The 27,407-nt window shown below is 31.8% G+C and overlaps 2 protein-coding genes across 2 annotated transcripts; one reads left to right on the forward strand and one right to left on the reverse strand.

Annotated features, from left to right (window-relative positions):
• Positions 1-27,099, forward strand: LOC133195297 (uncharacterized). Its single transcript, XM_061331148.1, has 2 exons — positions 1-122; positions 25,886-27,099. Exon 2 carries the CDS (start codon positions 26,008-26,010, stop codon positions 27,097-27,099), a length of 1,092 nt encoding a protein of 363 aa, XP_061187132.1. The 5' UTR covers positions 1-122; positions 25,886-26,007.
• Positions 4,371-12,809, reverse strand: LOC133195296 (germ cell nuclear acidic protein-like). The gene is made up of 2 exons (XM_061331147.1): positions 12,736-12,809; positions 4,371-5,004 (listed from the first exon to the last, which is right to left on the reverse strand). The coding sequence occupies exons 1-2, from the start codon at positions 12,807-12,809 to the stop codon at positions 4,371-4,373; spliced, it is 708 nt and encodes a 235-aa protein (XP_061187131.1).
• Positions 27,100-27,407: the final 308 nt, after the last annotated feature.

Consider the following 27,407-nt stretch of genomic DNA (forward strand, 5'->3'; position numbering starts at 1 on the left):
TTCGTCAGCAAAAAGGCACGTTGTGTTTTCCCAACAAGCAACAAGGAAGCATAAAACACAATCATAACATTATTATGAGCTGAATTCCGGTATTATCTCAGTCGCCCTTCTGTTGACAACAGGTAAGGATGTTTTTACATAATAATTTTGAGTGATATTTGCTGATAATAGCTTTAAAAAACTGTTAATATGATTGGACTGTATACTAAACTTTTACTTTCACTTTCGAGTGCCAAACGAGTTACGATTTGTTGTCTCATGACCAGCTGACGAATATGTCATATTTTTGAAATTATACTTCAGTTAAACGTGATTATGTGATAGTGTGAAAATGTCGGTTATTTAAAAGAGGACAAATATAATGTTTAAACTTGATCAAGTTTTGAGATGAAGTTTTGAGAGACAGGTGTGGCGACATTGTTCCTATGAATAAATTAGTGTCAGTTTCAGTTTGATGCATGATGTTGATACTTACTTAATATGTTAAATAAACACAGATTTACCTGTGTTTTGTTGCATTATTTGAATCATCTATCTGTCACAGACACATGTATGTATACATTTCTGTTAAGGTGCCATAGCAAAAGAGGAAGTATACATGTAAGTCTTAATTAACAGTGATGCCAGACACTGATAATTCAGTTATCTGTTACTCGTTTTAGTTTTCTCTCCTTGAAGAATAATTCATAACTGTACAAGTAGTTGGTGTACATGGTAGATAATTGTCTTAACATCTTCTAAGTGATATATGAATGTAACCTGATGATGCCACTTTTCTTAAGACTGTATACTGACAGAATTTTTAAAACTAGGTCATATGAAATAAGTCTGTTCATTTAAGAGTCTTCATTTAGGCAGAAATGAAGGGACATGCAGGTCAAAGTTTCCTTCATGTCAATATCATAGATAAAAAAAATAGACAAAAATTAGCTAGAGGACTCCAAAATACAAATACAAGTAAACTTCCAAAAAATTAAATTTACAACTGAGCCAGTTCTAGTTCCTCAGCTCAGAGTTGAAAAGCTCACATGACTTAAGTTTTAATGATGCAATTTTAGAGATAGTTTTCCTGTATACTTCCATCAATGATCAATGGAATGTCCTAAAACAGCTTATAATCACCAGTAATAGTGGGTGCTACAAAATATATATGATGAAGAAATAGATTGAAGTAATATAACCCAGTAAATGCAGCATTTAGAGGAAGCAGGGTGTTTTATTGGAGGGGTAAAATTGTGTCAAAATTTACATGCATACCTTCTTGTGTTCTGAATGAAATAAAATTTTGCTTTTTAAAAGGGGCTTAAGTCATAAACCAGTGGCTTATTTGGGTTCAGTGGGGGTATGGAATAGAAAATAAGGACATATGCAATGTAATTTTTAACTTTATTAAATATTTATTAATCCCCCATATAATTTAAGAGTTCAAATAATTGAAGGAGCTTTGTGCAACTTTTATAATGCCTGATGATGCTGTATACTTCTGAATCAAAGTATGAGAAAATTTAAGGCCTGAGTATTGTAAGCTTACCTATAACGATACGATGCATATCACGATACGGTCATGCGATACAACATTTATCATGATACAGCTGTCAACAATTGAATTAACCGTTATTTTAACATATTATTCTTTGCTAACTTACACAGTGATAAAAAATATATTAAAAAAGAATATCTTGATACCCCTGACCAAAGTTAACAAAAGGTGGATTTATAGTCTTGACATTGTATTTTTTCTTTGCTAGCTTTTTTTTTTTAGCCATTTTAAAACATTAAAATTTGTTAGGTTGTATGTAGAAGTTTCAAACAAAGCAATGAAAATTATCTTGTACTGTATCAGTACTACATATGTATCACGATACATACATGGCAATATGATATGCATATCGTGAGCCCTTGCAATCAATATGATTGATGTATTGTTGTATCGTTACACCTCTTGAGAAAATACCAATTTTTCTTTGAAGAACACAAAGATTTTCATGATTTGTCTTTTGATATCTATGCAAAACCCTTGGAAATGTATATATACTAATTTTTTGACTATAAGAACTTCAGATGGTACTATGATTTTAAATTAAGAATATCTTGAAAGCTTATCAGTGGGTAAGGTATGTTGTAAAGTACATGTACATGTACCTTGCATATGACCTTAAGACTTAAAAAAAATTTAATTTTCAATTTGGAATATCTACAGGTTTGCAGCACACATTACCCTGATAAGTGCCTATAATTCAGATTAAAATTTTACTTGAATATTTGGCATAATGATATTTACAATCTGCTCAAGTACTGATTGCAGGCAGATCTACTTGGCTTTCCAAACTTTTTCCTGTTCTATTTTTAAAAGAAGTAAGATCTTCCGATTTTCCCTTTCAATGGCAAAGAGGAAAAAATATGAAAAATATAAAAGAGCTCGAGGCTAGTGACCATGCTATGTATATACCTAAAGGTACAGTACTTCTCTGAAGTACTCGCTATATTTTTCAGTGTTATAGCTTCATAAGAAGGCATGTGAAGTGCTCAGCTTGTAATATATATTGTAATGGTGCTCAGTATTTTCAGCCCTTGATCAAAGGCCAGGATTAAAGTTAGGTTGACAAAGTTGTATATCATTCAGGCCTGGTCTTTGGAAAAAATAATCAATAAGATATGAAGGATAGTTTACAGATTCTTCATATCATTTTTCTTCATACATGTAATTTAGTATTTCAGAGAGCTATTTAGGATATCAATCATTCCTCTGTTGTCTTAGACCATCCGAACTTAAACTGACTGAGGCAATGTTTAGTGTACAAGAGCTCCTTTAATACCCTCAGGCTGTTTTGAGGTTGTGATAAACTTTATAAATGGTGTCTATATATGCCTGATTTCTGTATAGACCTATTTTTTGCTTGTGTGTGTGTGTGTATTGAATGATATTCTCTAGAAATCAGGAAGTTCTGTGATTTAGATAAGTACCCATTGCTCAGTAAGAGGTCTTAATCAGGAGATCAATTAGTGTGTGACATAGGAGAAGCAGGTTGTTGGAGCTGTCACCCAGCATTTTTGAGGGATTATTAATTGAATTATAAGGAAGAGAACATATATACAAAATTAAGAATAGATAAGGAAAAGAAACATATGCAGTTAATTCTAGAAAATCACTAGTGGAAATCAGCTATGATTGCACACCCAAAATTTATTGTAAGTAAAAGATGCGTGAAAATCTAATCTATCTTAAGAAAAGTCTAGTTTTATTTCAAGGAAGTTGTATTCACAAATTTGTAGTAACTAAACATGCTTAAAGAGAAATGGTTATTTATAACTCCAGTAATTTACACATTCAGGGATGGGTCTAGGATTTTTACTGCAGAAAGTGTCAGTATAAGGAGGGGAAGGGGAGGGGGAGAGAGAGAGGTCGAGTCACAATCAAAATTATTCTGGATGAGCATAAAAAAGAAAAACAATATAGAGGTTATATCACTGCTTTGATTGGTTGTATTGCCACATGTGAGTTGCAGTCAGGCTTAGCACCCCCTCTGCCCCCAAATCTGCCACTGATATAGAAAAGTATTTAAACAGTTTTGAAATTATTACACTACATTGAAATGAGAATTGTATAAACCATACATGGAAAATACACATTTCATACTGTTTTACGGTTAATGGAAATTTCTTTGATTCATTCATCTATAGGACTGGTATTAAAAATGATTCATTCATCTGTATTATATATAATTACTGTGCAGTCCTACTCAGAATAAAATATATATATATATATATAAAATATATTATAAACAAATGGATCCATTATGTTTCAATTTACACTGATTTTAAAACAAGGGCTGTTGGGTAGAAGGGTAGAAAATTTATGGTATTTTAAGTGAAAATTTAATGGTGATTTCCCTGATGAGTATAATATAGGTAAAAATTATTTTAAAAACTAATGGACATCAATATACTCCGCATGACTGCTTAGGTATATATATGTACCAGTATTCATTGAGCAAATTGGAATGTAAATAGAGGCATTTTATTCTGTGTTTTAAATGAGGTTACATTTCTCTGTGAAAATCTTTTTTTTGTATGAGAGGCCATTATGGCTGTATATATGTTTTTCTCTGACCTGGTATTAGTGCTAACTTCTGTACCATTAAAATGAACTTAGATTTCATTCTTAGATAAACTGATACATGTATCAGTATCCAAAGAGTTGTATATTTAGGACATTTTTGAAAACAATTGCAGAAAATATGATTATTTTATCTTTAGTTTTTATAGCTGCTGCTTTTAAAGTGGGGGTGTATAGTTCGGGGGGTGTCCATCCATCTGTATAGCTGTCCTTCTGTCTGTCTAGTATGCTTTTGTGTACCCTTCTCTTCTGTCTATCCTTCTGTCTGTCTAGTAGGCTTTTGTGTACCCTTCTCTTCTGTCTGTCCTTCTGTCTGTCTAGTAGGCTTTTGTGTACCCTTCTCTTCTGTCTGTTCTTCTGTCTGTCTAGTAGGCTTTTGTGTACCTTTCTCTTCTGTCTGTCCTTCTGACTGTCTAGTAGGCTTTTGGGTACCCTTCTCTTCTGTATATCCTTCTGTCTGTGTAGTAGGCTTTTGTGTACCTTTCTCTTCTGTCTGTCCTTCTGTCTGTCTAGTAGGCTTTTGTGTACCTTTCTCTTCTGTCTGTCCTTCTTTCTGTCTAGTAGGCTTTTGTGTACCCTTCTTTTCTGTCTGTTCTTCTGTCTGTTTAGTAGGCTTTTGTGTACCTTTCTCTTCTGTCTGTTCTTCTGTCTGTCTAGTAGGCTTTTGTGTACCTTTCTCTTCTGTCTGTTCTTCTGTCTGTCTAGTAGGCTTTTGTGTACCTTTCTCTTCTGTCTGTCCTTCTGTCTGTCTAGTAGGCTTTTGTGTACCTTTCTCTTCTGTCTGTCTTTCTGTCTGTCTAGTAGGCTTTTGTGTACCCTTCTCTTCTGTCTGTCTTTCTGTCCTTCTAGTAGGCTTTTGGGTACCCTTCTCTTCTCTGCAACTCTTCCTATACCACTGAATAAAATTTTATTAATGAGACTTTCACAGAATCTTCATTACATAATGTCATTGTGCACCTCATATTTCACTTTTTGATAAGACAGATTTTTAGCAAAACATGGACACTGCCTTTTTTTCTATAATCAAGTTCTGTTTATTCACCCAAACCAAAATATTGGTACATGGGAAGGGGGGGGGGGGGTACTCATCTCTTATTCACAACTCCTCCCATACCACTGAATAAAATTTAATGATACTTCCACAGAATTTATATTACGTTATGCCATTTTTTAATTAAATGTTTATAAATGGATAGTTCCTAATATCAAAGAATAGAGGTCACAATGAATGCGATTATAAGCATATAAAATGTGATTTTTTTTCTGGTGTGTTTGAATTATACCTCATTGTAAATTTAAATCGGCTTGGAAGGCCATTTGATAATGGTGTATGCATGCATGCACAAACCCTCTCTTTTCAAGAAAATAATAAATAATTATGGTCATTAAAATCATAACATGCACAATTTACATTTAAATATATGTAAAAGCTCAAGTCTGAAGTGATTGTGGTTATGTACTAGTTTCAAATCCTGCATAGCTTTATGAATGTACCTGCCTATGAAATGAAAGATGTTATATAAAATATTCTCACTTTGACAAGTATTGGGTATTCCCTATTGTGTCTGTAAGGGGACGGCAATGTGATAAAGGTGTAATAAGTACCGCAAATGAAATATGATTCTGATGTGAAATATACCAGACCAACAAGGTTTGGTTTCTATCAAAAACAACCTCGTAATAAAATACCTTTGGGGAAAAAAGGGTAAAGTTTACTTCTGGTTGATATTTTATTTCTTATTAATAGGTCTGATTTAAAGGGGTTCATTCATTACAAATAACTGGTAGGTTATTTATTCATCAGGTTTATGATAGTGATCCAATTTTAATTTCACTGTGACTTAAACTAAAAGAGTATTTTCTTAATTTTTGTCCATTTTCCTCAACTGTTCATTTCAATGATTTCATTCCAGTATACCTTGATTGAATAGCATTGTATATAATAAAATATATTAAAAAGCTGAATTAAAGAATTTTTTCAGAATTTTGGCAGCTGCTCTATTTGTAGACTAGCATGTATACAAGCACCAGGCTAGTTTTCCAAGTATTGAAAAAAATAAAACTGATTGATGTGCTTCAGAAAAGAATAAAACTATGACGTGCTACAAATTCAGTATTTTAAAAGGTAAATTAACATTAGATTACTTAAACCAGTTTATTTGTAGCCATGCAGCCTCTGGGGAATGAAATCTTACTATGGAACACTCTTTTAAGTTTTGCTAATGTCCATTATAAGTCAAATTTCGGAAACTACATGTAGCTAGTGTGTGGAAATCCAGAAATATTAAATTGGGCCAGCAATTAAGAGGGATAACTTCTTAAGCTTTTCTTGAAGTGTAAACTTAACCATAATCATCATGAATAAGAGAAAACAAGTTTACTTATCTTAAAAGTGTATGATTCAAAAAGGAAATACAAGGGTTGAGAAAAAATGTAAATCAATTACCCAGAACTTTTTATGTCAACCAGTACAAATGTTAGATAAGTGGATAAAATGTATCTCAATATTTGACTTTTGTATTCACTTCAGTATCTGCATGCATGGATATCTGTAACTGATAAGTAAGATCCTAGTGAGAGATTTGATGTTAACTGCATGTTTACATAAGGAAATAAATGACATCAATAAAAATTAAAAGCCCAAGAAGCAAAATATATATCAACAATATACTTATATGCATAAAGACTTAGGGGTCCAGTGCACACAAAATATTTATTTAATAACCTTAACGGAGCAACCATGCATAAAAAGGATACAAGTATTTTAGCCACTTACTTCAGTTTTGTGTTGTCTGTTTGTTTTTATGACATGACCAGATATGGGGTAGGGAGTTTGGGGTCGGCGGGTTGGGAATGTGTAGGATGAACATGCCTGTACTATGTGCCTTAATTCTCAATTTTTTGATTGACATATTTGAAGCAAACTTTACATGCTATAAAATTCGCAGTGGGTATCATACATATTTTTCCAAGTTTGTTTTCATTTCAAAATATTTTGTCCTTTCCTTAGTCTGAAAACACAGAAGTCTCTCATTACTAGGTGCAATCTGAAATTGCAGCATTATCATCTAAATAGAATTAAACTTTTCCTTGAGGAGAGGGAGAGGGATAAAATAGGCTATGCCTGCTGCCCAATCCCATTCACTTCATATGGATAAAATTGTGAATAAAAAAACTTTTCCTTGAGTTCTAGTTTAGAATATCGGTAACAATGGACTAATTACACTATTTCTATCATTTCATTTGTTATGCAATATCTTATCGCAGGAAATTTCACATTTAAAAATAAATTGCTCTGACTTAAATAAATGTTTAAATTATCCTGTACTGATATGTATACTTGTAGACTTCAGGTACCTTCCATTTTAACTTTCCAAGAAAATACAGGTAAAGATTTATCTGGTTCTTATTTTATTTTTGGAGATTGAGGTTTACATTGCAGGGAATACATGAGCTGATATTATTTAACCTAAACTTAATATTATCACTGTTATAAATAATTGACCTGGTTTCCTAACAAATTATTTGGTAAGTTTAGGGGATTTTATGAATTATTGGGTGTCTTTGATAAGTCTGAGGTATTTGTTAAAAACAAAGTATATATTTTCGCCAAGTGCCTGCATGCAGTATTTTACAAGTGTGTAAAGTGTCAAAGATTAAGTGCAAGAAAAAGTACCTAATGCAGTAGGTTTAGCTCTTCAAGTCATGCAGTGTGACAATATTTAAAACAAAATTTAACCTGCACTAAATTTATGATCATGATAATGGGATATGATGAATCCCTTTAAACCTTGTTTTCAGTGAGTCATTTGTTTTGGGGTATCAGACACTGTAAACGTGTCAACGAGAGGTCACGATCAAGAGAAGGAAGTGTGGGGGAACTGCATGGTGGCTTAATTGTCATTTGCAGCAGACCGTCATGAAGTGGTCTGTGTTATAAAAATTTAGGAAGAAGATTTCTAAGAAGCTCTTGACTTCCTGAATGGCAGGGTGGAGTTAAAGTAACTGTAAAGTGTTTCTGTTTTGAACTGGGGCAGGATGTATAATATGTGTATGATGCATCTTTCAGAAATAGTAGTATATGTTATATATGTGCATACTTCTAATAAGTACTCCATGTGTTCTTATATTTTGAATAGCAGAATTTATATGTTAGCGTCTGACATGTTATTTTTTAATAAACTAATACATGATTAGTGTACTTTTGTATTCACTTCTTAATGTACGTGATAAACAAACACTAAGAGTGCTAATTAATGATTGTGTTTATTATATTTAAAAGTTTTTGTCAGCATTAAAAAAGTACACATTGCCATGAATACACAAACTGAAATTTATAATCTGGCATCATCATAACAGGCAATCTTCTTTGTTTGTGGTTGTTCAACCCATTTTCAGTACTGAACAGATTAAATTGAATTGTTCAAGATTGTCTGGGCTCAAAAGTTGGGGTGGATAATGCCAGAAAATTGTACTCAAATTAGATCATATGAAGTACATGTATAAAACATCTTATAAACTGGATGTTTCTATTAAAATTTCTAAAAAAATTTATAGACCTGGTGTTTTTAAAATATAATTTGGAAACCTTCTTCTGTGAAGCAACAATATAGCGATGACTTCACAATTATAGTCTTTATAAACAGGGTGTTTCTAAAAACAGATACATGTACTTCAGCTGCTACTTGTAACTGTGACATCATAATGCATATTACATATATAAAAATTAATGCCTTATATGAGAAGCATGGATATTCAACATATTTCTTATTACTAGTAATTGATATAAAAAATAATAAAACAAATATATGCCTTTTGGATCGGTACAATCCCTAGATATATATAGACCTTAGAAAAAGCATCTAGACCTCACACTTCATGCTCAGTTGATATGCTTTCTCTAAAGTCTACATATCTAGGGATTGACCTCATCAAAAGGCTGTATTTGTATAATATTTAATGGCATATACTGTGATAAATATTGCAATATATTGGACTGTTTTTTATTTCTCAAAAAGTATAAGTAAGCTGGTCAGACGTGTATTTTATTAATTACAATTAAGCCAAAACAGTGAAAATATGTATCCTAGCTATCTTGGCTCTGATCCTTTAGTTTTAAGGGGATGAAGGACACATGGTCACATGACTGTTTAACTACGTCATAGTCTCCGTTTATATAAGTGCAAAACGTGTAAAGCATCAGTTCTTGTATAAATTTTTGACAATTTTTGAACTTTAATTACCATCTTATATTAAAAAAATAAAAAGTTTAACATTCTTGTAAACATTAACAAATTATGAAAAAAGATTGATCCACTCCTCTGTTTCTTTAAACTGCGCGTCCAACAAGTCGGTGACGTCATACACGATCTGCTAGTACAGCAAGATCATACTCGGTGAATACAAGGGCGGTATTATTATGTAAAAACAGGTCATAATCAGTATATGATGAGGTATTTTGAGAAACGGGGAACACAAAAATTATTTTTGCATGGCTGATGACGGAAATCTTATGTAGGTATATCTTATTTCACTTATTTAGCTTACATGTGACGTCATAGTTGGTTTTTCCCGTACTCGAGAAATGTAAACATGACAAGTTTTTGTCCTGCTTATGTCGTCTTTAACGATGTCCTGTGCAATATCGAGGTCAGCTTCACCATTCGAAATTTTTACAGTTAATAAATAATTTGAAGGACTTGCATTTCAACGTAAATTTAAAAATATTGAATGATAGGATTTTTTGTAAATTACGTTTTTAGTTGTTTAAGTTGTCTTAAAAAGTTCGTAATTTTCCCTATCCAGATGCAGTGTGATAGATGAAACTTGGCTTTTCGAATTTTAAACCCAATTCATACTCTGAAATATTTTAAAAGATACATGTTCACTTACATATTTTTTTATATATACTTTAAAAATCCAATTATGGACAGAGTAATGAGCCCGGAAACATGGAGAATTAAAACTCCACTTAGATACTGTAGGGCATAATATTTGTCAATCAATATCTCTAAAATAAGGTTAGAAACCTAATGATATAACTGCTTTAAGATATGTGGGACATACTTAATAAGAAATATACAAAATATAAAAAAAATTGAATGACAGGTATTTTTTCAGCGAAAGGTCCTTCTTCCCCTTAAACATAATTATTTGTTGTCCAGGGGTTGCATAGTTCCCTGCTGAATTTGTAGTTGCTTTATTTGCGTTGGACATGAATACTTGCAATTTTGGTGAAAGACAGTTGACAGATGTTTATACTCTAAGTGCATATAAAAGGAATTTCACTTGTATACCTCAGCTTTTCCTTCATTTGTTTTTAAGGACCCTCTCTACAGTGCACCCTATTTTCAGGGTACTTTTGTGTAATTAGACTAACCTACCATTTGACATACAAGAAGAATAAATTGTAATCTGAACTAAATCACATAATTTGAAATAAATCCAAGTATTCTAAACATTATATTAGACAAGACAGAGTATTTAAAAACTTTATTTGCGTGTATTTTATCCATTTGAGTAAGTGAAGGCAATTTTTCTTTTCTATTACTTCATTGTCTTTGAAGATATTTCCTGAATAAAAAAGGCACGCTCCCTATATTAAAAATGAGTTAGTTAATTTCAAAACATCCTCCTTTATGCTAAATAATTTTCTCAAAGTCCAAAAAACATTTTTCATAAGTGTATAGAGGGGTCCTTAACATATGTGTACTCCAGCTTAGGACTCATAATTGTAGCATAGTGTTCTGAATGATCATTTACATAAATTGTTCTGACTCGTGATTTGACATCTAAGGGCCATTTCGTGATATAAAGTACTTGAGTAAAATAAGGAATCTACAGAACTCTTTTTTTGAGGTAACTCAAGAGACAATGATGGATAGCACTCACCACTGTTGCGTCTTCCTTTCGTGAGTTTTTGAATTAAAAAATGTCATAAAGACAGAGATCTAGCAAATATGGAGGATAGCCAAGCGCTGTAAATGTTCCTTTAGTTAGTATTCTTCATAATTTCCTTTACATCTCTATTCCTATTTAAAGCAGCATTGTCACCTACAAGAAAATCACCATAGGTACTGGTATTTGAACTTCTCTTACAGAAAACCTGCTTAATATCTTTCCTCAATACAATTTTAACATAAAAGCTGCTATTGATGGTCCTTCATCTCCCCAGGGTGTAGGTATATGTATTACTGGGTCTCTCAAGTAAAAGGAAAACCTGTATAAGACCTGTTTGGAGCCATACATTTGTATATGGGTCTAAATTCGCTCTTGAGTACATCTGGGAGGACAAATAAAGAATTCTGTAGACACGTTTTTTTCTTAGATTTCTTTATGTGTATTTGAAGTTTTGACTCTAAATAGGACAAAAAAATGTTTGAATAGATAATCAAGTCAAAAATAAATATTTCATTAATGTATGAAATATGTGTCACGTAACACATGACAGACATATAACGTAACATGACAGACGTATGATAAAACTTGACATGATTAAATTACATTTCTGATGCTTAGCAATACAAATAAACTGTAAAAAAATAAAATTAAACAATTCCTTAAACAATGCATAAAAAATTTTCACTCTTAAGAAGAAAAAAGATTTTTAAGCTACTTTTGATGCACAAACTGATGATCATAACACTGACAGACTCCTTTACTTAGCCAGCCAAATAAACCATAAACTTTCATTATTTTATCAAAAAGATAATGTTGCCTTAAGAAATGGACATTATTCAAATTTTGATTCCTTATAGATTTTAAATTTGAATTTTTAAAAAATAAACCTCTGCTATACGCTTTGTAACATACAAAATTCCCACCATGTCTGTCATGTTACGATATTTCTTGAGCAATACTTGTTTGAAATGAGCCAATAAAATTTATCGTTCAAAGCTTATCTTTTATTCTTGGAAATTATAATACACAAGACATTATTATTTATGAAAATACTAATGAAATTTAAAAAAAAATTATTTCATATAGATCAAACCTATATTGTAACATGTACGGATGCACGTAACCCTGACAGACTCGTTTTTAAAACTGCAAGAAAACAACTACAAAATTGTATTGTTTAAGTTATAAAGACAAATTTTGCCTTATGATACACTAATATTCTTAAATAAAAATACTTTTTGGTTTAATTCACTGAACGTATAAATCTGAATGCACCCGTTTTTTCACGTAACATGAACAGACATTTGTTTTGTCCGTCACCGTTACGATAGTATTCAGGCAATGTCTGTCAATCGGTGCGTTATGTAAGAAATGTCAAATTTTAAGTGTTTATGTAGTGATGAAGAGCGTGCAAGTTCATATTTAAAAAAAAATCCAAAATACACCTACCAGCTGACAATATTTGATGATATGTGTTTAAAATCTAGGATAAAGACAACTTATATTTTCATGAACGTAACATACTTTGTGTAACGTAACACTTGACAGACAAACGTTCGTGGCTTCTCGGGCTCTCTCTGTAGCTCTTCTTATCGAAATGTAAACACATTTGCATAGAACACTGGAGAAAATTTAAATATTCATAACCTTTAAGTCAAATGTATAAGAAGAAGCATCTCCGAGCTCCATTCTTAAAATAGAACATAATGCCCACTTACCATGACAGACACAGGAAGCATCCCACAGATTTGTTAATTTCTAAGCACACATGCTTTTCTGTTGAATCTGCCATCACTTAATTGATAAACAGGTAAATTTTCTATCAGTAGACAAGAAAGATAAAATAGTTTGCATAAACAATGGCCCATTTTATAACAATGTACCCGGTGTATTGAGTCTGACAGATGTTACGTTCAAAATATGTGAAGAAATAAATTCCTATTTTTCTTTTATTTTAGACATAATGTGCATTAAAATACTTTTGTATGTTAATTTTATCCTTCCTAAACAGTAGTGAATGAAGATATTCTGTGTACAAGGTATTATCGCCGTATATTTGACTTTTATTTTGACATGGTTGAAAATGTCCCCCTACACATGCGTAATTCTAGTGGAATTATCAAATTCATTTCAAGAAAAAAAAAGTAAGTTGATGAAAAAATCTGCTTATTTTATCTTTTTTATATATTTGCAATATACTTTTCAATATAAAACATTTCTTATTTCAATTTTTTAAATAATTTATTTTATATTCCTCTTGTTAAAATCATAGGTCAAGATGTACTCAAGAGCGAATTTAGAGCCATATATGGCTTCTCTTTGCAAAAATAGCTTCCTCTCTGTTTCCATATTCTATTGTTGGCCCTTCCATTTGGACTAGAAACAGTGTGCCCATGTTCAGAACCCATCAAGCAGGTTCTTCAAGGAAATAATGCACTCATTTGACAGAAAATTTTTTTAAAATTCAGTTCCTTCATCAGAATTCGATCAGCTGTTGTGACGTTGAAAAATTTAGTGTATTAGCAACGTCTCTCACAGTAACTCTGGCATTTTCAGATATCATGTTGCTCACAGCATTGATATTTTTTAATGTCCCTACAGATCTTGATCAACCAGTTCAATTGCGATTTTCAAGTCCCCCTTTCCACTTTTGAATTTTCTAATCCAACTGAACATCATACTGTGTGAAAGATGACTCTTTCCAGATAACAAACCCCTTTAGATCTTCATTTTGGGTTCTTCAGTGATTTTTGTAATTTTGTAAGTCTCCACATAAGCCCTCATTTTCATCTTCTTGGCAGAGACTTTTATTTAAACATTTTTAAACTGTGAAGCGATCATGCTTGATTTTAAAAGTGGATTTCTCTGCGAAGACAATAGAAAATCAAAGTACTGAAAGTACTGAAAGCCGGGCTTTAATATGTTCGAGTGTATTGTCCAATCCTAAATTAGTACATATTTGAAAAATCTTTCTTTCTGACCATTGATATTTAACAGGTAGAGTTTGTATGATTATGATTAACAATAACCCATCTACCAATAATTAAAATTTACGGTCCAGAACCCAACGTTAAGACCCCAGGATAGGACTTGGTGATATTTTTAATGAAAATACATTTATACCTTTCTAAACATTAAGCTCACAATGGTTATGCATGGTAACAGTGCACTTTGAGTGGTTTTGCTGATTCATACAGGCACATATATAGTATCGGAGGAGCTAGGGGTGTCACCATTTTTCAAACATAAACTTTTACAATGGACAATGTACATTGAAAGGTTGATTGACTCTTCGCAATCAAATTTAAATTGGAACTTTCAACTCACTCTTCGTAATATAAACCAGGTATTTATCTCGAGCGACGAACAGATTTACTAAAAGCAAAATGGATAGTCTAATTTTGATTAGATTGTACCCATCATTTTATTGTAGCATATTAAAAGTACGGTAATTTGGTAATGAATTAATGAAATTCGAAATGTGAAAGTAAGTTGTAGCCCACCCCTACTCCTTCTCCAACGGAATAGGATTTTCGGGTTTGGACAATTCTCCTTTTTTCTGATAATGATACTACATGCCTGTATTAATCAGAAAAGAAATATTCTTTATTTTTGGTCCTCTAGGAAACCAGCTGCACGAAAATTATAATTATCTAATCTTTATGACATGAACATGAGTCTAGTTCTAGTTCCAGGTTCGGCCATAATGGTTATTGCCTGAGAAAATCATGATGTATTCAGGTCTTTATGGCTCGTACATAGATGGCTCTTCATTCTGAACAGGAAGTTTTGAAGCAAAGACTAACCAACTTTTTCTGAAAAATTATAATGTGTTGTACTTAGATAAAGACTAATGAACATTTTTATATGTTGTTTTCTTTTAATTATATATTAACATAAACGATTTTTATTTCCCAGCACCCTTGAGAGCTTGCATGTGTTTTAAGACCATTTTTTTTGTTTGGAATGCGCGCGCACGCTCAATATACTGTAAAGCGCTTTGGGAGCACATGCGAGATGAATCCAAGGTGAGAAGTCTCGAACAAAATTTTCACATTCAAAACATACCATTGACTTTTCACCAAAAATTTGATCTGAATTTGTAAGCACAAAAATTTTCGACGCTAAATTGATTGTTAAATGGGTATAAATAATTTATATATTATACACTAGACTCTGACCCGTGCATGCACGGGTTGACATTGTTATGAATGCATCCATGTGCATATCGGACATTTACAAAATAGATACATCGACACATTCATATTGTAAGGTATTTTTTAAATAAACAATGAATGTGAATATAATTCTGGGGTTTTTTTTTTTGGTGTTTGTTTTGTTTTGCTTTTTTTTTTAATTGTTGCGTAACGGCGTAGCGCAGAATGGGTTTGACCACCAGTTAGCTATAAATCAAGTCTTGAGTTCGAATCACCGGAGCTTACATAAATTTTACCCTTCCAAACAAATTTAATAAAAGAAATTATGGATGTTCATTGAAAATATGACAACAGCAAAGAGTTGAGCACACTGCTGATACATATCAAGCAAAGTAATGAAATGAAGAAATGTGCTAAGCTGGTATTTTTACACAATCAGTTATTAAAGTAAAGGTGTAAAAAATTTTGTAACAATTTTAACACTGCAGGTCTCAACTTGTTCAAAATAAAAGAGTTAAGCACGGCTAATACATATACTTTATATATACACAGGTAATAGACAGGTATATAATCTGTAAAAGACTGTCTGTTTTGATAAAAATTAATGTAATATCCTTGAATTAGTGCATAGAAAAAGTAATAAAAATAGAAGCTTAATTGAGAAAAAATAAAAACAAATTAGTAATCTTCAAGTACCAATGATGTTTAAAATATATAAAACAAAAGACAGTATTCTTCCGATTTATCGGTATTAAAGGCCAAAAATTCGAGTCTATAATTTTTATATACAGTACCCGCATCGTTATTCTTTACAATTCTATCGTGTCCTATCGTGCGTTTATCCTATCGTATCGTGCGTGTATCCTATCGTATCGTGCGTGTATCCTATCGTATCGTGTTTTCCGTTTATCAGGTTTTGCGTTTTCTATCGTGTTTTCCGTTTATCAGGTTTTGCGTTTATCGTGAAGATCGTTTATCAGGTTCTATCGTGTATCGTGTTTTGCGTGTATCGTGTGCATTCGGAAACCCTCGCTTTTTATCTTTACCTTGAAAAGAAACACCCGAGATATCTCGAGTTCATTTTTCGTTTTGTTAATTTATTTAGGATCAATTTAACTGTTGAACAGAAAGAGAAATTAATACTCTAACTCTGGTATATTTGTTTAAGAAAATAAATAAATAAATAAACGCCAAGTACCGTGACCAAGTAGAGAGCGTAAATCGAATGTCAAATTCTATTTTTGGACATGAAATAATCGATCTATTAATCATTCGTTATATTTTTTTTTTAATTTGTCGACATGTAAGAAATATTTTTGTCAAAGATAAAAATATTATAAATAAATCCCTTTATACAGTCAGAGTCACAAAAGCAAGATCTTTATTAACTTTGTTTTGATAATTATAGAAACATAAAACATTAGGTATATGTGCAAAAAAAAAAAAAAAAAAAAAAAAATGAATAAAAAAGAAAATAGCAGCATCTTTATTAGATTTATCCTTTTTTATCAATAACGGATACATAAATTTTGTCTATGCGCGCACGTTCTGTTGTTCCGTTTTATTATTTTTTTTATTTATTTGTTTCTATGTTTATCTACAAGTTTAATGACAATTCATTAGCCATGAACATGCTCCATTCAATTCATCATCTGATAATTATATGTTATAATATAGATGTTTGCCATTCATATTTAATTACTGCACTTAGAGATTAAAAAAAACAAAAACAAAATGAATAAATAGATAAACAAAACCAGACTAATTTTTATTATACAACTTACCTATTTCGGCTTGGAAAATGAACTAAAATATACCGTAACTAAATGACAGGTGGAAGCGCCCCGTGACAAGAGAACTGACACCTATATGTACCTGCCTAATCAGTACACGGTCTTCTTGTCAGGTCAAGACCCCCCCCCTTCCCCAACATGACTGGCCCGTGTGTATTCAACGAAGACATACCTGAACTCCTCTCTCACCTGGTGTCAAGTATTTACCTTGACTCCTACTGGGTTTCAATGAAATGCATCTACTTATTTTCTGGATATTGTTCATAATTTGTATGAACAACACTTAATTAACAATTAAAGATTTTATACTAAGAAAATTGGTAAATATACAATTACGTTACAGATCAAAAATTGAATAATTGAATCAAATAAAATATAGGCGAGGTTTGTCCTCCAAACTCCGTTGATTTAGTTCATTTGTATACTTTTATGTAATTTTTATAGGTTTACAGTCATAAAAGTGATTGGTGTGATCAAATTAACTGTTACTGTTACAGTACTTCTGGATCTTCGGGTTTTCTGTGTTGTCTGTCGTTGTTAAAGGCGTCTCAAAGATACATGAAAAAAAAAATAATAAAAGAAATCGCCCGGTTCTGCCGTGATACTCAAGACTGGTAAATACCTTGAGTTTAATTCTATTAGTGTTTATCGATTGCATTTAATACATGACTATATTGAAGAAGTCAATATATATTTTTTATTAATTTATTTATTTAATTTCTAATTTTGGCTATTTGAATCGGACCTTTTTTTTGGAGTGGTTATGGACCCCCTCCCCCTTCTCCGCTGACTGTGCCTTAAGTGGGGTTAAGATTTTCATAATTTTCAAAGTTTTGTCTAATTTTGCCGATGTTGTCCTGTATAAGATAACTAAAGTTTTATAGCAATCAATACAAAGTCTAATAGCAATAATTGACAATTATTCAATCCGAAAGTCCACTTTCATATTGTGGAAATTGATTTATTATTTATTTTTTGTGTGTGTTCTAGTATGTTGTAAACAAGTGTATGTAATCATTCAATGTTATTTATTCAATACAAAGTTTAAGTACCCAATAAATATATTCACATACATTGTATGCTTATATAGCATACACGTGTCTATATAGATACAAATTCTGTTATTGTAAATGCATATAACACAAGCACGCGTAGAAAGCAATACCATTCATTTGGGGGCTGCGTGGGGGGGGGGGGGGGTCTAAAAAGAAATGTTTTGAAAAGCAAATAAAAGAGACTAAAGACTTTATTATTGTAGATGGGCAATATTATATAAGCATTATATTTCTACTGTATATTACAAGTTAGTATACTGTATCATTTTTTGGTGTATGATTGCGTGCTCCCTTCTTAATCTTACAGGCCTATAACGTTAAAAATACCAGAATAAATACAAAAGAATGGAAATGCGATTTTTTCGATTAATAGATGATGACAGATCTAGTGACGTTCATTAATTTTTAATAAATTCGATTTCTTTCGGCCGGTCTCCTTCCTCATATATACATATACAATGTATGTACTTGGAATAAATAATTTCTACATGTATGTGCACGGGATATGTGTGACATATGTATTTTATATAGGATAGATTATTTAATCAGTCCAGTGCACAGTCTGTCTCAATGCAACTAGCAATTTCAGCAAGTTTAAAACGTAAAAAAATATTAAATTAATTTATATAAAATATAAATTAAAGAAAATTCGTAAAAACTTGGAGGAGAAAGCGTTAGCTCTAAATTAATTATAACAATAATTTTTCATTTTTTCCCCTCTAAATTATGACTAGTAATTTTTTTCGTAAAATTTGAGTTTTTAAATACAAGTTATTAAAGCCGATTTTGGATACATCGCAGACTTCTAGCAAAAGATATTGAAGCCAAATATATTTTTTTTTTATTATTATTATTATTTTTTTTTATATATACATGTTCTTCTGTAAAAATAATCAATGTTTGTTATGAATTTCATAATTTATTTGTTAAAATAATGATTATATTTATAGCATTTCGTGAATTTATTGCACTTGGGTGTAAAACTTCGCTAGTCTACTGAATTTTTGAGCCACCAACAAATTAAAAATTTCCGTAATTAAACGACTCAAAATTCAAATTTAACGATTCGATGGAATTTCGGCATTTTTATAATAATTACACACAAAATTGCCTAATTCCCATCATAGAGTGGTCTGGAATTAATCTTAAAATAATTACAGTCTGAATTTGATGACGATCAATTTTATGACAAAAAAAGTATCTTTTACAAAGCATCATTACTTCAAATGTTTTATCACGATAAATTTAAAATGTTTTATCATTTCGAATTGCGGCCTTTTAAGTAATAAAAATTATCATACTACAGTATATCAAAGAGGAAACTTTTCGTATTGTCAAAAAACGTTTCGCATTTTGAGACAATCCTATCAGGTTTTGCGTTTATCCTATCGTGAAGATCGTTTATCAGGTCTATCGTGTTTTGCGTTTATCGTATTTTGCGTTTATCGTGTTTTGCGTTTATTGTGTTTTGCGTTTATCCTATCGTGCGTGTATCCTGTCCTATCGTGCGTGTATCCTATCGTATCGTGCGTTTATCCTATCGTATCGTGCGTGTATCCTATCGTATCGTGTATCCTGTAAAGAATAACGATGCGGGTACTGTAGTAGTTATTATTGTAATTTTTGGCGGAAAAAGAATGCCTACTTCACTAAGATGTGATTCTAACTGGAGTTGTAACACCCCCCCCTTTCAGTTCCCCTCAAAAAAGCATAAAAGAAAGGAGGGATAAAATAAATCGGGTAGTTACATTAATGTTGCTCCTACGATCATGAGCTTTTTGCCTCCGTTGAGATGGCCAGAGATATAAACAACATATAATAAATGTGTCTCCGAGATGGCGAATGATTACCCACGTGGCCACAATATCACATTTGTATGGATATAAACTCAGAAACGATTACGATAATACAAACATAGGATTCAGAAGCAAATTGAAAGTGGGGTGGCTATTTGAAAGTTGGGGGGGGGGGGGGCTATACCAACGACAAAAGGAAAGCCCCAATTTTCAATGCCTATATAATGTCTATCTTTGCAAAAAAGGGGGGCTAAGCCCCCCTACCCCCCCCCCCCCCCCCCCCCCCCCCCCCCCCGGTTCCGACCCCTATGACAAATACGTGTAAATTTTCGTTGGAAATTTGCTATATGTATTCTGTTCATATATATTACTGATTTCTTATTAGAGAAATTATACAATAACAAATATATATCTACTTCGTATTTACTTTTGTCTTCTCTGATTTGAACACACTCTCCACCAACGGCTCATACATTCGCGTATGAGAGAGAAACGAACGACAACTCTGCAAGGGAGATTGATTTGAACACCGTGATTTAGCGTGAATGTAATGCGCACGCGCAAGATTGTAAAATCCAAAAAATCCAGATGATTTCCGGAATTTTTTGAGGAATTTTCGTTGATTATTAATTAGCGAAGCTTAATTGAGAAAAAATAAAAACAAATTGGTAATCTTCAAGTACCAATGATGTTTAAAATATATTAAACAAAAGACAGTACTCTTCCGATTTATCGGTATTAAAGGCCAAAAATTCGAGTCTATTATTTTAATATAGTAGTATAGATAAACATATTCACATGAAATTTCTATCTTAAAGTTTTCATTTTTAATTATTTATATTCCATGCTTCACAGAATATAAATCTTTATCCCAGTCATTTAAATTAATACTATTAAATTAAAATATTAACCAAATGGAATCGCATTGTTTATTTCATATTATGAAAGAAAACAAATAGTTTTGAACTTCATTTACATCACCTTTACACAAGATCTTAGTCGCTCGCGTGGCGCAGTGGTAAGAGCGTCTGCTCTAGAAGTTAATCCTTACGTCGCGGGTTCGAATCCCACTGTGGGACGTGGAGACCGGTCCTTCCGTTGAGACCGTATAAACCGTGGTCCCGTGTCGCAATAGGTGCTTGCATGAAAAAGATCCCTCACTGCTCAATGGCCGTAAGTGCCGAGTATAGGACAAAATTTGGAGCTCTCCACCGGCAAGTGGTAGTGTCTCCATATGAGTGAAAAAATTCTCGAGAGGGACGTTAAACAACATACAAACAAACACAAGATCTTAACCATCATAAGGATTTTTGTTCGAAATTATTTATTAGAAAGGAGAAAGTTATTTTAATTGCATTCAGGGTTATCGAAGTAATACCGTATTTTCAAACCCTTTTCTTTAAACGCATTCAAATTTTGACTTTCTTATTTGAGCAGTAATATATTGAAAACATTACAGCATTACCAGTATTACAACTGTAAGATTAATCTTCATGAATATTTACATACATACATCATTAGGCTAAAGAAAATTTGTTTGTTTCCGGTTATACCCGACTGACCTCCTACACATTTTTTTTTTTCAGAAAATTACGAGTATCCGTAACTGTCTCTTTGTTTTACGAATTCGTAATGGCGGCGCACTTGTTTGCTGCAAGTAGTCGGTGTTCGCTGTTATTTTATGCCGTTAATATAATCATAAAATCATCATCTTTTTGCAATTATTTTGAAAGGAAAAAATTAATAAATTGTCTCCTGTTAAGCCGTTTTCACAAGATCAACCCTGAAAATATCAGCAGGAATTAACACGGTATCGTACCAAATTACATCTGATAAATGACCACCGATGTTTTTAAAATTCATTATTACATTAAATTTCTTGCCATTTAAGACACCTTAATGCTATACTGATCTTAAAAAACAATTACAGATATCACGACATTGTTAGTGAGCTTACTGCATGTTTATACATGCATCACGGACGTAAATTCAGACTAATTATACTATAATATCAGTAAACGAACAAAAAATGTCATACATTTTTTTTTTAATTCTACCAATAACATATGGCTAGTGAGGAGAATATATAAGTCATTTATTTTATTTAATGTCACTAATTTAAACATTTAAGGTCACTAATTTTAACTTTTAAGAAAACAATTTTTTACAAAAAATGTTTGTCTGTCAATTTCCAAACTTTTTTTTAAAAAGAATGTTGAACCATATGGTTTGCTGATTTTTCTTTAGATATATTTGAATTAGACTCCAATTTACTTATCTATTTATTTGCTGAAAGACAAAACAGAGAATATAACCACTCACATAACATCGACGAAAACGATATGAAATATAGGCAACCTGTCGAAAAGCCCGCGCTTATTGAAAATAGTTCGCTTACAATATGCATTCAGTAGCGTATGTGCACAAATTGTTATATCACGATTACCCTAATAAAGTAAATATCTAATTCCTCTTTCAATTTAATTCTCAAACAAAAATATTGATCAATTAACAAATCCGTAGATTGAGATGTAAAAAAATATTTGTTTAAGTATCGTCTTTCAATGTGACTATTTTGTTTATCAGAAGCGTCTGCTTTGACGCTGTTAGGTTTTTTGTTTACTTTTCTGAACATGTGCTATTTATTTCAGCAAAGCCCGGCTAAAAAACATGCATATTTCAGTGATTAGGAGATCTTCTCAGAGTTTTTCTTTTGTGAAAAAATAAAATTAACTGCTTCTACATTTATTATGATGAACCCTAAGTTGCATTACTTACTGAGTGACCCTAAGTATGAGACATATGTGAAAGCACACTGTAGATGCAAGTTTGTTAATAATGATCTCTGAGGATAAGGTTGGGCCACAATAAGGGGTAGGCAATTTACATAGGAATATATAGGAGAATTAAAAAGTCTTTGAAAATTATTATGTAAAACATGCAGAACAGCAGGGTCATTTTAGTCATACTTAACTACGGCTGTGCAATAATATTGATATTCCGGTATATTGTGATTCGTTAACAAAAAATATCGTATTGTGATACATTTATCCAGTACTGATATACCGACAAAATGCTTGAGTTTTAGATTTCTAAAGTAGAATATAAAGTTTATTATGTCAGAAATGTTTTCAATTGTGCCAAACAGTAAGGTTGCTGTTTGGTTGCATTTCATTGCAGAACTGTAGTGAAATTAACAAGAACTTTTTTGTTACAACGTTTACTTATTATAATAATTACACTTTGCTTATAAATGGAGGTTAAAAAAAATTAGAAAAGAGCAGTTTAATTGTTATTAAAAATATTGCCATACATATTGCAATACAGTTAAAAATATTCAACATATCGCAATATGAAATTCACATCATTAATTTGTAAGTTTTTGACAGAAGAAAAACCCCCTTCAAAATGGCTAATTTAATGGATGATTTTCCTTGAGAAAATATGGTCCAGAGCCATCTCCCACTAATTTTTAGATATGTTGTGTAAAAATCTTTGAATGTCACTTTTCTTAAAATCTTTGTTGCAGTAAATATGGTGTATATTGTCTGAAAAGAAAATTCCTGTCTTCTGCATCTTTTTAGGAAAGTATGGGAAGATGTGCAAGGTCATGATGTCACAATTGGCATTTAGGAGGTCATCATATAAGAAAAACAATTTGTACTGTACACCTGGTATTTTCAACATTATTTGGTAATTTTTATGCATTTTACAGATTTTTTTTTCATTTTTATTGACTTGGTCATTATGGGTTTATAAATGTCTAACATTTGAGACATAGAATCTAGAACATCTGAACTGTACAAAAATGTGAACTACAGCTTAAAACTACTCATTAGAACTAAAAAAAAACATCACCAGGTATTAAAAACTAGGAGTGAAACGGTTCACCGCGGTATCTATGCACCGCGGTATTTTTTCTCAGTTTGATACACGGTGCAAAATCTCTAATTTTTGGTTCGGTTCATTTTTCGGTCGGGATCGTTATTCAGTCGGGTTTGGCATAAGGTATAACACGTCACTCAGAATAAATAAGTATAGAAAACGTAAATTTTTGATGACTGATAGCTTGTAAAATAATTTTTGACAGTCAAATAATTTTAATCAATTTCTTCTAGTCAATTTGCAAATAAAATTCGTAAAATATGTGACTAGATTTAGAAAAAGAAAGCATAAAACAACGTAGAATTTGTTTCCTTCTATCAAAATGTATCGTATCGAAAATAACCGAACCGAGACAAAATTATACAATACGTATCGAACCGTGAAGGAGGTGTATCGTTTCACCCCTATTAAAAACAGTTTTAACATTACACAGCAGATAGTGTAAATCCATTTGTCCCTTGGGAGTAATGAGTGGATATGCATCCCGTTATATTATTAAGATTAATTAATGAGATCAGTGTGGGAAGTTGTTAGGGCATCTCTGATCAAGCATGTGTTATCTATATCTCCTGGGAATTTGGCAAAAGAATTAAAGATCTCTGTTCTCTAATTCTCTTAAGGTATGTCACTCGTGAAATTTGTTATATCAAGGATTTTTTGAGAAGTATATTTTGGATAAGTACTCATATAGTATGACTCAAAATCGGAGAGAAAATGGGGGGTCAGTGTGCATCTAACTGAGCTACGGTACAATTAAGTTGACCTTTTTGCACCTAAATTGTAACTCTTTGGTTAATCACTTTAACCGTTATCATATTTTATAAGATATAACCATGGCAATGAACATAATATTTGTTTACGTAAAATAGTTTGAATAATATATATCATTGAACAAATCATGCAAATTAATGCGCGTAAATTATTGTGTGACCTTTTTGCACTAAAAATGTCTCATATTTGGGGTATTAAAAATCTAAATAGGCAATAGAATATTTTCTTGTATCAAACTTTTTACGACTTAAGTGCTGATCGGTCAAAAGTATCGAGTAGTTTAAAATAATGAAAGAAAAAGCTGGGGTCAGTGATGTAAATTTTGAAATATTGGTCAAAATATGCAATTTTCAGGCAAAAAACTGTGTAAATTTTATCTCGACTTCCTTAATATATCTTCATTTCTTGGCAATGTTTGTCAGAGCGAAGGTGTAAATTTTATTATAAAAATATAAATTGAGACCAATATATAATATTCCAGGCATATCATAACGGAAAATATTCTCTGAATAAAAGTATGTGAGGCTTAAGTTCCAAGATATTTAATTTAATAAATGTGTAGATTTGCAGAATTTTCTGCTAAATATCCTTCCGCCACAAGAAATAGTCCCTTATAAATCTTGCTTCTTTGTGAATTTTTGAGCAGTTTTTTAATTGAATGTTGAACATTTTACATTGTTGAATTTAAATATGTTATAAAGATTGAATTGTAATAAATAGTTTTTAAGTAAGAGGTTCTGACTGAAATTTTCTAAAAGCCTGACGAGTGACATACCTTAATTGTAATTTATTGTCTGTCAAAGTACTGACCAGCCTTTTATTTTTAAAATAAATTTGATATAAAGTGATCAAGAATAATTTGGTTTTGTATAATACATGTATGTTGTTTTTTGTTCAACAATCAATTTGCACAGTGTCATGTCTCACAAAGATGAAAGATAGTTGCAATTTATTTTTTCAATGTATTAAAAAAACAAAGTAATTACAATGTATTAGTATTGATATTTTATTAGGTTGCACCTTAGATTCATTCATTGAAAAAATATAATGAGCAATTATATTTTCACTCTAAATGTTTATAAGAAAATTGTGAACACCTCTTAAATCCATAAAATATTAGTAATTTGGCACCTTCTCTAAAAAAAACCAGCGGGGGGTATTTGTCCCTTTTGGACAGTTCTAGTTGTTCTAAGAGACAACCAAACCAGGGGCCAAACAAGAGTTCTAAGCCTATCTTGTCATTTTTGAATTATATGTGTATAAATATACATTTTGGTTATAAAATATTTATTACTGGCACAGTGCATTTTACTACAAAGAATTTTATGTATTATTATTTGCATGAATGATTGAGAGAGTGTTTTTGATTTTAGCCATTCATATATAATGATTATCTTATATTTTTGAACAGGAGCTGCCAAAATGTGGATTCTGAGTCAGTTGATTAAGGGATTAAATGCATGGTTCTAAGGACAGAGGAATATCAGAGAAGACTGGAAGCAGTTAATGCTTTGAAACAGTCACCAACCTGCAATGGCATCTTTTGTGGCATTACTGTATACAATATGCATTTTTTCAACAATTGTTACAGTAGAAAGTCAGATTAGCACAGTATTTTCAAATCCAGTGAAAAATTTTCCTTTAGGAAATATAGAGTTTGATCCTCAGACTGATGCTTTTTTTGTGAGTGCAAAGAATGTCTTGTACAAGTTTAACAGAGAAGATTTTCAAGAGGAGTTGAAAAATATAACAGGCCCTCAAGTTGGCTGTAAAACTGAAAATGGAAAATCATGTGATGACCACAATTCTGTGATGGTGGTTACATCCAATGGTTTGATAACATGTAGCACATCGAACAGTGGACGTTGCATTCGGAGGAACAAAGAAAATTTGAAAAATATATCACCTGATGTGACTAATATTGCATTAGTCTCAGATGTTGATGCTTCAGCAGTTGGCATCTTTTTAAATATTCGTGTAAGGGATAAACAAAAGAACAAAAGTATTGTCCTGTTTGCAAAACAGTATTCACCTATCATTGCTCTGCAGAAATTAGATAGAAGTGCTATTTTTTCTGTCTTACCAACTCTCAAAGACAAAGCTATTAGTTCAGATTTGAAAGAAAGTGGCATATTTGATGTGTTTTTGAAAAAGATAGACGGGGTACCTATGAGTAAAATGGATTACAGAGTTGTCATGGAAAATGAAGAATTTGTTTTTCTCCTAGTTAATCAAGACTCGCAAGCTAAACTTGTCAAACTTTGTAAGTCTATTGATAGTGAGAATCCAAAAAGAGTTTATGAAGACATCCCCATTGCTTGTTCTGGTAAAGATGGAACCAACTATACTCATGTTGTGCATGGAACTTTTGTTTCTGAGAAGAGGTATTTGGTGGCTCTGTTCTCCACTTCACCATCTACTGTTACTTCAGCTGTGTGTGTTTATAGCAAAGAGGAGATATATGAGGCATATCTGGATTCAAGAAAAGATAGATTTGAATGTCCAAAGCATGATCTGCAACAAAGGGATGAAGTATTTGATGATGTGTCAAAATTCAACATAGATAAATGTGTTAACCTATCTGAAGATGAGGTAATTGATGATGGTACACTAAATCATAATTAATTTCCTGAATGATGCCAGAATAAAGATGCATTCTGCAATTGCAATGGCCATTGTGTATAAAGCAACCCCATTCCTAAAAGGAAGACAAAGTTTCTAACCCATATCTCTATTTATTACTATATATATTAGGGATGCGCAGTTTTATCAGTATACCGGTATATTGTGATTTTTTTATTGCGTGATATGTATTGTGATACAGAGACTAAAATACAGGTATTTGGTACATAATTATAAAATCTAGAAATTATTCATTTGTTTCTTCAAACTATTAAATAAAAGTTAAAGGAAGTCTAAAAAATGTTGAAAAA

The sequence above is a fragment of the Saccostrea echinata genome, unplaced genomic scaffold (genome assembly GCF_033153115.1).
Source record: "Saccostrea echinata isolate AGI-Se365-2 ecotype Australia unplaced genomic scaffold, CSIRO_AGI_Sech_v1 ptg000029l, whole genome shotgun sequence".
In the NCBI taxonomy this organism is placed as follows: Eukaryota; Metazoa; Mollusca; class Bivalvia; order Ostreida; family Ostreidae; genus Saccostrea; species Saccostrea echinata.

Excerpts from the sequence above, each read along its gene's own strand:
- LOC133195296 (XM_061331147.1), bottom strand. The coding sequence starts at position 12,809 with ATGGCAGATTCAACAGAAAAGCATGTGTGCTTAGAAATTAACAAATCT. Across the intron at positions 5,005-12,735 it reads TGCTTCCTGTGTCTGTCATG|GAAGAGTTGCAGAGAAGAGA; the intron begins GTAAGTGGGCAT and ends TCAGTGGTATAG.
- LOC133195297 (XM_061331148.1), top strand. The coding sequence starts at position 26,008 with ATGGCATCTTTTGTGGCATTACTGTATACAATATGCATTTTTTCAACA.